Below are 12,233 nucleotides of genomic sequence, written 5' to 3'. Positions count from 1 at the left end.
GGGATTTGTAAAGAGCTTTTTCAATTCAAAACCGTATATATAAAAGGCAACGGTACCATCTGCCAAAATTAATTGAATTGTTTTTTCACTTAATTAAGAGATTCCACTGCGTCGAGTTATATTATAAAGTAAATATTCATGTTGCCAGTTGGAATCAATAATTAGCATTGGTACCAAAGATATTATATTCTATTATCTTTGATTGGTAGCGACTCGTAAGTCCGTATTCAAATAATTTGAGTTTAATCAATCATATTGGTTTTAACCTGTTTAAAGTGTTTTTATTTAATGTGTTGTTCTTTGACTATCTTTTTCATTAAAATAAATACATTAATATTGAAATCCCAATAACTTTCTGTGTTTTTAAAACAATAAATCATTATATGCGCTAACTAGTTCCAACACTACCAGTGCCTTCATCAGGAGACAGAATATAAAATGTAATTATAAAATCTCAATTTTATAAATAACAGCCTTATTTTAAATAAGAACATTATACATTTTATTTATGTTTGTTAATACCCGCGTTGTTTTGCCAATGATATGATAAAAGAGAAAAAAAACATTGTGGTATTTTCAGTTTTCTGTATATTTATATAAATTTTATTTAAATTGACTTAAATAAATACTGAAATCAATCTAAAAGTTAAAAAAAGCTAAATACATCCCTCCTCCGTATTTTCAGTTTCTTGTTTAAATAAATTGACTTACCTAAATAAATATTGAAATCAACATAAAAGTTAAAAAAGCTAAATACATCGTCCGTGTTTTCAGTTTCCTGTATAAATAAATTGACTTAAATAAATATTGAAATCAACATAAAAGCTAAATACATCCCTCTTCCTATATTATTGAGATATCGAAGTTATTTACGGCCACGGCATAAACTTCGAGAAACCAGACAAAACCTGTATTTTGTCTTATTTTTTTTCAGAAACCAATTTTCATTAAAATGTTTTCAATATCCTATTTCATTTTTACATTCTCCTCAATGTCCTTGTCCTTTTATCCTAATCACCCTTTAAAATTCTTACCCCTCTCTTATCATTTACTGTCATAACATTCTTCAAGTTGAGATGTCATAAGCTTACTGGTTCGGTCAACTAAACTAGGGAAATAATGATACACTATATATTTTGTCTGTTACCGTGATTTATTCATTGTATTAAAACATTTATCGTTTATCTCTAATAATTGAGAATCTTGAAAAGGGTTGAAAACACTTAATCATATCGAAATGCCACAGGCTTAGGCGTGCAAATATTGTCTAATAATGAAGAAATTTCTGAAAATACGCTCTACGCGAAATTTTGGAATGCCTCCTTAAAATGTGTATTCTACCGAATTATGTGAAATAAATTTTAATATTTTAAGTCATTTACTTCTGCGTTGGGATAGCGACAGTGGTTAGAAAGAGACCGCAAGGTAATCTGAACGGATTACGTGAAGTTAAACCGACCCTAAACAAAATAATGTTTTACGCAAAATATCCCATTACAAAAGATTACTGACAAAAGGAAAATCATTACCTAAGCTTTTGATGTCCATGTTATACGAATGTTATTTTTTCGTTTACCTAGCTAGGCAATTCTTTTGTTGAAATGTTGAAATCTAACCAAAACCTTCAGTAATTGAAATTAAAATAATTGTAAGATTATTAAGTAGCACAAATGGCTTAGTTGTCTTCTTATGCAAATAAGGGTTAGGTATATATGAATTCACCTTACAATACTTAAGCATATACTTGCTTCATTTATTATGATTATACGAATTTACCTTTGTGTATATATATTCGTATAAATCACGTAATGTAACGTTGAAAACATACCGTTTAGCAGGTTTAAATTTATTTAGAACAATGGTGAAAGGATTTTCACATATCATAAACAGATAGCAATTAAAATCATAATAAAACGGGCAGCTGCCATAACGCTTTTCTTTTTGTTTCTAGCCCGACAAGAATAAAAATATTACCTTTAATTTAAATTATCACAAATTAATAATTTTTCAAAATATCATTCCAGTTCTTCATGAAGGTGATCTCTATGAGTCTCTGAAGGATATTACTAGCCGCAAAATCATATTCTATTAGAGGCTCTGAAGGACAGATCTGACCAATATGGGCGTCCATACATTATAAAAGTAGTTTTTATCTCTTTTTCTATAAAGCGTATTTCTTCGACATTGGAAAGTTAAATAATTATTCTTCTCAGTTTGTCTAAAATATGTATACATGAAAAAAATTGTCAAAGTGTATGATTGTAAATTGGCGGGATTTTTTCGTTGAAAAGTTAAAAAATTATTCATATTTTTGTTAATGTACCAATGGCATAATAAGTGAAGTGACAATTTCCTTACTAAAAGGAATGTGTTTTCTAAATATTATTTTTTTCAAAATTATGCACGTTTTGAGTCAAAATGTTCCGTTAAGATTTTCAAGTTTGATATCAAAATTTAATTATTTAGAAATGTCAAGGTTTATTTCGAATATCAAAATTTCAAAGATAATTTTATCTTGTTTTAAAATGGTATTTATTTTTACGACAACTTAAATACTATGAAATATGTACCACATTTTAGATACCTCGGGAGGATCCAAAATTCCATGAAATTTCACTTTGTCGTTGGGACTTGAAGATAATAATATTTTAATACCTGAAGGTTAAAGTTGGTTGCAGTAATAAAATTAAGTTTGAGATCCCGACGCCATACTCAATTTTAAAAAGCGAAATACTTTAAAAAAAAAAATTAGGGCCAGTTGTTTCCGAGATTTTGTCAACAATTAATCAATTTTTTTGTAACGTTCTATTTAAGTTTTGTTACTATATCATCATAATTATTCGCATAAGTGAAATAGAACTTTCATATGACTTAAAAATTAACTTTGATATTTGATGAAATGTTCAATTTCTGTGAAATAACTGGCCTTTAGTAAATTAACAACAAATTTGTGTTGGGTGTATTTATCAATAAGCCAAAAATTAATGTAATGCATTGTTCGGGTAAGTTAAGGCAGTTGGTACACACTAAGGATATTCGTAGCAACTGAAATACGAAACCTCCTTAGAAAGTACGACTTGTCGTTTATTGTGATTAATATGGTCGCGGTCTTGTAATTCTGTGGGACTGGCCTTTTACTATTTATTCATTGGCTTTTACTTATTTGCATAATATTAGACTTGTTGACCTTTACTATAAAGGATTCGTTGTCTCGTACTATATCAACAACGTTTACAACATTCTCATATCACAGAGAGAATTTTAGATTACCTTTTACGTTCGTTATACCCTTTCTCACAATAGAGCTGGTAGAATTACTACCTAGTAATTTATTAAGACTAAATTTAATAAAAATCATTAACCATCACTTCAAATTATTATAAATAACTGAGGGCCTTAACAGTAAATGTGTTTTAAAATTTACGTAACTGATAAACAACCATTAATGTCGGGTAAATGATTGTTTATTAGTTGTGTAAAATTTAAAACACATTAGTATTGTTAAGCTTAAATAGAAAAATATTAAGTTAAATTATAATAAAAAAATGTCAAGCAGGTACCACACCCAAGTGATTATTTTTTCAGTAGTTGGTACATTATTTATAATATTTAATTCACGAAAAATTACAGTTAGCGGAACAGACTATCCTACCGCTCATTCCACAAAAGTTGATACAGTAAACTTTCTTCAAAATTATTGAATATTTTTAGGCCGCTTGGAGTGACCTTTATTTTGTAAACTTGCCAATATGAGTTTCGGCTTAGGATGGCTTCATCTAAATAGGGGCATTGCCGTATCCAAAAATTATTAAAACCATAAATCAGCAAAACATTTAGAATGTAGTCAACATTCTAGTTTTACGCAACTGTTTTCTAGGTGGCAACGTTTTTTCTACAGTGAGCTAATTTTACTGTGACTGATAACAATAAAATATCATGGCACTATTACTGCTTTAAGAAAGAAAGTAATTGGGCTTGAACACGTTACGCGTGGAAATATACATATTAGTATGCCAGGATAATATTTAATGTTTAGAATTCGATGAAAACATATTCGATGTGTTGTAATAATCCGTGATGAGAGACCGGCTGACAGTGACAGGGTTAGTGACGCGTCTGATCCTACGTTAATTCGACCTTCGACAGTATTTTCAAATGGCAATATATATTTTAAAGAATATTACGTTTTATATTTGTGAATTTGAACGCTAGCATGAAATTGTGAAAGATTAGAATATTAATTTATTTATTTATCAACTGCTCCCATCCGTCTGGGATCAGTGAGACTATGGCATCCCCAATTGGGATGTATTGTGAGGCTGAAGGTAGTGGGAAGTGGAAGGAGATAACTGGTCACCAAATAAATATATATATTATTTCAAATAAGTAAATTGTGATATAGACAAATGAATCAAATTTATTTGAACACCCCTGGATTTGACCCCCGACCTCCAGCTTTTTAGTTGAGAGCTTTAACCATCGACCACGGAGGCCGTCGAAATGTTTTCATAGAGGACGATAGCATTTATTACATACTTAGGTATAATGTACTGCTTTCTTGAAAACTTGATAAAAATTAAAGGATAAGGTAACGGTGAAAAGAGTGTGCCAACTTACCCGAATTCGGCGCATTGCGGCCACTATCTCCACTCTACTGGTTGGTCTGGGGACATCTAACGTGCCAATGTACTGAAAAGGAAAAAAAAACACATTATAATTAAACAACTTCTTTAAAAAACGCTATACAAAAAGCACGATTCAAATAATTCACCATGTATTCCGCAAGTAGGTGAGTCAATAATCAATGTTAGGCATGATAATATTCTTATTTTACTACATCATATGCATTATTGGCTATCATATGTATTATTTTATTAAAAGTTATTATTTCTTATCCATAAGTATCATAAAATCCGCTGAAAGCCCTGAAGTATTAAAGCCAAATTGCGATACTTGCCCAGCTATTCCAAGAAGAATTCATTTTGAAGGTAACAATAAACTCACAACTAATTACTCTATTATAATATTTTGCTAGATTATACATGTTAACACCACACTTTTTTAAGAAAAATTAATATTATGTTCAAATAAAATATTGTCTTTTATTATAATATTCTATAACTTAATATAATTTATTTTATATAATGAATTACTATCCGTTATCATAAACACTTCATACTTAGATTTATGTCAGGTGTTATACAAACATATTATTTATTCAACTATTACTAAATTAGTAGATTATTAGAGTTCGGCCGGCATAGTCCAGTGGTAACGCATTGGACTGCCATTCCGAAGGTCGCGGGTTCGAACCCGGCGTGCGCAAATAAATTTTATTTGATTAATTTGTGTTATTTCACAATTAATTAATTAAAAAAATATATAGTATATTTGCGGCACGTTCCAGAGTGGAAGATACTACCAGTATCGCCCTGGTGTAAGACCACCATTCAGAATTGAAACGTTGCTCCAAATGGCTTTAGCCGTGTTTAGTGACTAGATCTGAATAGCCAGGTACTTACCCACCTTCCTCTTTCCCTTCCCCACTTACCTTCAGCCTCACAACATCCCCCAATTGGGGATGCCATAGTCTCACTGGCTCCAGACGGGAGCAGTTGGGACTCTTGTGAGGTATTCACTATAAAAAATAAAAAAAGATATTTCTTTTAATTATGTATTGTCTCAGTGCACTTCTATTAACACTTGCAATAATATTTTTGTGTACGCATTACTTGTTCTGTAATTTATTGGTAATATTCTCATTTGTACCACTGTATGCTTATAATCCGATGTATCATTCTATTGTAAAAGCCATATTATGGCGTTTAAATAAATAAATAATGCATTTTTAAGGGAAAATTCGCTGTCCACAGGCGAGAACTAAAGTTTTTCGTGACAAATTTGATTATTTTCTACATAACTCTTATAATGTTTACTATGAAAACATATGCCTTCAAATAACTTCTAAATACGTAAAAGCCCACTTTTTCAGCATTGACCCCGGTTTCATGACACAATACAGGCCAACCTTATCCCCCATAAGAGAAAAAGTGACTTTATAATGAAATTATCGACGTAAGAATAATCTACTGAAGACATTTAGTAGCCAATTTCGTAGTACTTGATGAGGGCTAATGATCGCTTTAGAGGAAATTTCCGCAAATATTAACCCATTGGTCTAAATGTTCCTGCTAGCGGCGCTGAACGCTTCAGGCCACCAAATCGCATCGTCATTCCAAATATACGACTCCATCGGCATTTAATTTTCTTCTTCCTCTCACATCCAATTTTACGAAAGCCACAAAAATAGTAATGCCAAATTTCAAACGATAAAGACATCACCGCCGAGGGTGAAAGGTTCCGGGCGTTATAAATTATTTTATCGCCATGTGTTGGTTGTAATTCGGCAATTTACCATCGACTTGAAAACTTTCGAAACGCAAATTGGCGACTACAAGTCGTACGCGGAATTTACCGAATATTTCAGAGACTTTGGCGTGAATTGGAAAAGTTAGAAAATATTATATCGGCTGCGGTAAGCGATCGACGAAATTGAAAAGGGCCCTTGGGAGACTGATTGAGTAAGTGAAGGAGCATAAATATTAAATTCAAATTACCATAATTGAAATACTATCGGAAAATTGTGGCAAATTAAGTATTTACTTCTGCTGAATGAAGTGACTAAGTTTTTCCTATGAACCTGTCGATTATATATAATATACAGGTACCACCTCCCGGATTGAAACGAATTATTACACTTCCTATTGGCGGAAGGAAGTGGAAGGGGTTGGCTATTTATATCTAGTTGATTAAAAAGTTAAGAGCAATACAAAACTTTTTTTCTTTAATTTTGGAAAAAGATCATTTATGATTAGGTGAAAGTCCTCAGAGGTAGGTTTGACTTCTAATAAGTCAAAAACTCACACCTGTCATTTGGAAAAAGTGTTAATAACCCGGCTTACGCGAAATATTTCATTTTCTAACATGCCTTCCTACCTACTAATAATTAAGTTCCTTCAGAAAACGATGAAAATGAAAATTTAAATAAAGAGAAAATGTCTTTTTCAGATAGGTACAGATGTTTGAATTTTCTGAATAAAATGATTACATCAAAAATATCCTTTTATTTTTACCGTGGGAAAAAAAGACGCTTTCTTTCAAAATGTTTTTTTTTATTGTAAATAAATGCTTTGAAAGTAATTTCAGTAGGTACAGTGTATCAACGATATTTGCGCAGCTAGTACACGTATGCGCTTTAGGGATAAAATAAGATATTCAGCATACATGCCCTATGACTCTGTGGAACCACCACCCTCAAGGGAAATAACGAGACTCGTCCAGGACTGCAGGGAGAAGGGTAGGGAACTGATACTCGGAGCAGATGCTAACTCGCACCACACTGTGTGGGGGAGTACGGACATCAACAAACGAGGACAGGACCTCCTGGAATACCTGATGACAGTGAACCTTGAGATTCTTAATAGAGGTAGGGAACCCACCTTCGTTATAAGTAACAGACAGGAGGTGATAGACCTGACCCTAGGAACATTGAGAGTCTCAGGATGGAGAGTATCGGACGAACCATCCCTGTCGGACCACCGACACATAGAATTTAAACTAGAGGGAGAAACAAGCAAAACGGGGACCGATACATATAGGAACCCAAAAGCAACTGACTGGACTAGATACTCGGAGGAACTAAATATAGGAATGACAAGATTCCCAGCTAAATACGGCTGCCCCGAAGAAATTGAGGACGCAGTAGAAGTACTGAGGGACTCAATGATAAGGGCATACGAAAATAGCTGCCCTCTGAAGACAAGTACCAGGGACAAAACACCGTGGTGGAGCAGAAGACTGCAGGAGCTACGGAAAATAGTAAGGCAAGCTTTCAACAAGGCCAAAAAGTCAGGAAACTGGGATGCCCACAAGCAATACCAGAAAGAGTACAAGGTGGCAATCCAGAAAGCCAAAACATGCTCCTGGGAGAAATACTGTGGGGAGGTGGAAACCATCCCACAGACTGCAAGAATCCAAAAAATTCTTGCAAAAGACCCAGGGGCAGCAAAAGGCCCATTCAAAAAATCAGATGGAGGATTTACCAACAGTTGGGAGGAGGAGTTGGAGGTACTGCTGGGGAAACATTTTCCCGGCTACAAAAAGTTAGAAGCAGATGACACCGGTCCACCACCAGCCCGAGTTACACGGGAAGGTAAGGACTGGGACACTGCGGCTAAAATAGTTACTCCCTCCAGAGTTAAATGGGCAATCAGAGGGTTTGACCCTTTTAAAAGCGCAGGAGAGGATGGAATCTTTCCGGCACTTCTACAGAGGGGCCTAGATACAATCCTACTTCCGGTGACGAAGATCCTGAGGGCATGCTGTGCCCTCGGATACATCCCCATACCATGGCGGAAGACAAGGGTAGTGTTCATACCCAAACCGGGGAGAGCTGACTACGACCAACCAGGTGCATTCCGCCCAATTAGCCTCACCTCATTTCTTTTGAAGACAATGGAGAGGTTAATGGACAGGCACATAAGGGACGGGGCACTGAAAGAGAAGCCCCTCTACGAGTTACAATTTGCTTACCAAGAAGGTAAGTCAGTCGACGCGGCACTGCACAGGTTGGTGTACAAACTGGAGCAGGCACAAGCGACTGGGGAACTGGCGGTAGGGCTATTCCTGGATATAGAGGGAGCATTTAACTGCACCACTATTAAATCCATTGATGAAGCGGCAGAAAGACATGGACTCGACAAAACCACCAGAAGGTGGCTGAGGAACATGCTCTCAGGCCGGATACTTACGGTGACAAGGGGTGAGGTAAGCATCAAAGTGCTGGTGACACGAGGGTGTCCACAGGGAGGGGTCTTATCACCCTTGCTGTGGAGCCTGGTGGTGGACAACCTCATCCGGAAACTCAACAACAGGGGCCTATATACGCAAGGGTATGCGGATGACATTGCAACCATAATAAGGTGTTGGGATGCAGACACAACCCGAGGCCTTATACAGTCAACACTGGCAACAGTGGAAGAATGGTGTGAAGAAACAGGACTGTCAGTCAACCCAGACAAGACAGAACTAGTAATCTTTACGCGTAAAAGGAAACTAGAAGGATGGAGCAATCCAACCTTCTATGGAAAGGAATTTGAACCCTCTGACACGGTAAAGTACCTCGGAGTCATCATAGATGCCAAACTGAGCTGGAAAAACCAGGTGGAAACTGTAGGCAGAAAGGCCTGTGCTCTGATGTGGGCAACTAGGCGAATCTGCGGCAGAACGTGGGGTCTCAAACCTAAAATGATGCAATGGCTTTACACAGCCGTTGTAAAACCAAGGATCATGCACGCAGCCCTGGTCTGGTGGAGGAGAACAACACTGAAAACAGTGATGGTCACACTCAATCACATACAGGGACTTGCATGCAGAAGCATCACAGGAGCCATGAGAACCACTCCAATACTAGCCATGGGAGTGCTGCTGAACCTACCCCCACTAAACATAGAAATAGAGGGGGCGGCGATGGCTGCAGCCTACAGGTTACATTGCAATGGCCAATGGAGAGGAGAGTTGCCCAGAAACAGTCACACGGAGATAGGAATAAGACTGAGGGCAATTAGTCCGACAGCTGGGATGAAGCAGGACGGCAAGCAAGCCGAATACTTCTTCGGACAGCTGTTTAAAGTGACGTACCCCACAAGGGAGGAATGGGACTCGGTCCCAGGTCCAAACTCCAAACAGGAACTAATCTGGTTCACAGATGGGTCCAAGATGGAGGAAGGAACAGGGGCCGGGGTCTGTCTACAGGGATCTAAGAGGGAACTCAGTATACCTCTAGGAATGCACTGCACTGTGTTTCAAGCTGAGATGAAAGCCATCTTAGCCTGCGCACAGGAGAATATGAGTATCGGGTACAGAAATAAGAACATAAATATATGTTCAGATAGCCAGGCGGCCTTAATGGCACTGGAAAGTAACCGATGCGACTCCAGACTGGTGATGGAATGCAGGACTATCCTTATAGAACTGGCGACCATCAATAAAGTAACCCTGCTCTGGGTACCAGGACATAAAGGTATTGAGGGCAACGAGCGGGCTGACGAACTAGCAAGGAAAGGGGCGAAAGCACCACTTGCGGGATCCGAGCCGGCCGTAGGAGTAGCAGCTTGCCACACCAAACTACATATCAAGAGGTAGGTCAAATCCCAACACTGGAAGGAATGGAAGAAGGCACCCGGAATGAGGCAATCTAAAGTACTCATAAACGGACCGGACCCTAACCGAACCAGGCAACTACTCGATATGGACAGAAACTCACTGAGGGAACTGGTAGGACTATTAACGGGACACTGCCATCTCAGGAGACACATGCAACTGTTGGGAGTGGAAAACACCAACATCTGTAGGAAATGTGAAGAGGAGGAAGAGACTCCAATTCACCTATGGTGCCAATGTCCCGCTCTGCTGGGAATAAGGCTCAGATACCTGGGAAGACACAGTGTGGAACCAGAAGACATCGCCACATATCCAATGACAGCCCTGGTGAACTTCATTAAAGGGACCGGGTTACTGGCAAGGGAATGAGGTAAAATGGGAGATAGTACAATGGGCCTATGGCCTAAGTGCTCGCGGGGAACTTAAGTAAACCGCCTCCGACTTAAAAATAAAAAAAAAAAAAATAGGGATGAAAAACGTCAACTCTCTTTGGCTGCATTTCCTCTGAGAAAACAGCGAGATAAAAATAATCTTTGAGCATCTTTCAACAAAACTTCAATCTTACCAACGACGTAAAGAAGGCTTTATTGCATTTAAATATAAAGAAATATTCTTTGAAACGCCAAGACTTGTGATGAGTAAAGGGAGAAGGGGGAGATGATGAATAGAGATATTGTAAGAAAGTATATTTGCATCTGGTTTTTAATCAAATGTACATTCGGCCGTTTTAAGTAACGATTAGATGACTAGTAGATTACCACAAGAGTGATATTGAGAATTTGGTCCATTTTTATAATATATTGAAGGTAACACATTTAAAATTTAACGCGACCTCTTGGCATAGATCCAAAGCCCGAACACTTTTGTACAGAGCAGACAATAATAGGAAATAATAAATGACAGTAATAGGGTTACATTAGGTTTGGTTTAGAGGACGGCCATTACGTTATGGTAATAAAATGTTAATTTCATGGTCATGAATCGTTTGCATCGTATTGGCAATGCAAATTTCCATGACACGTATTACATTTCCGAGGTAAATACTAGATAATCAACATAAGACTTGCTTAAAAGCCACGAATACCGAACTGTAATACAGAAAAAAAAAACATATAAATTAGAATACATTGCAAAAATTAAATATGTATGTGGTTAACCAACGTTATTATTGTTTTATTTCATTATAGTCCATTTTAGTCCATTTTATTTCATTTTAGTCCAGTGGTAACGCATTGGACTGCCATTCAGAAGGTCGCGGGTTCAAACCCGGCGTGCGCAAATAAATTTTATTTGATTAATTTGTGTTATTTCACAATTAATTAATTAAAATAATATATAGTATATTTGCGGCACGTTCCAGAGTGGAAGATACTACCAGTATCGCCCTGGTGTAAGACCACCATTCAGAATTGAAACGTTGCTCCAAATGGCTTTAGCCGTGTTTAGTGACTAGATCTGAATAGCCAGGTACTTCCCCACCTTCCTCTTTCGCTTCCCCACTTACCTTCAGCCTCACAACATCCCCCAATTGGGGATGCCATAGTCTCACTGGCTCCAGACGGGAGCAGTTGGGACTCTTATGAGGTATTCACTATAAAAAAAATAAAAAAAAATTAATATGTCAAACCACGACTGATTTCTACCAAAATTAAAAAAATCTTGATTACTCGTCGGATCAGAACGATGTCTAAAAAACATTTTTTGTGATCTATTAAAAATATTCTGATGGAATTCCACGACGAATAATTAAAAAGTGCAAACACCATTTTTAGCTCCGTTTTACAGGATGGTTGGCGAATATTCAGCAATTACCCAAACCGTTGAACAATTTTTTGAGGTATTGGCGGTACTGCACTAGGACGATACTAAAAGTAACTTTATCTCTTAGCCGAAGCCACGGGCATATATAAAGTTTGGTCCTATCCACCAAGTGACAAGGGGACAAAAGTATTTGCCGATCGATTACCAGATTAAAGGTTGGGCCGAGACAGGATGATGGATGACTCGCAGCT

General features: G+C 36.9%; 1 protein-coding gene across 1 annotated transcript in view; it reads right to left on the bottom strand.

Annotated features, from left to right (window-relative positions):
• The window catches only part of LOC149412325 (uncharacterized), a 542,116-nt gene that overhangs the window by 93,238 nt on the left and 436,645 nt on the right, over positions 1-12,233 (bottom strand). The window contains exon 3 of the mRNA XM_089645972.1: positions 4,618-4,689. Coding sequence (XP_089502098.1) covers positions 4,618-4,689 — 72 coding nt within the window. The remainder of the gene's footprint in view (positions 1-4,617; positions 4,690-12,233) is intronic.

This window comes from Hesperophylax consimilis, chromosome 23, assembly GCF_061612785.1.
Source record: "Hesperophylax consimilis isolate HC1 chromosome 23, BYU_Hcon_1.0, whole genome shotgun sequence".
In the NCBI taxonomy this organism is placed as follows: Eukaryota; Metazoa; Arthropoda; class Insecta; order Trichoptera; family Limnephilidae; genus Hesperophylax; species Hesperophylax consimilis.
This window is presented reverse-complemented; position numbering and strand designations above follow the sequence as displayed.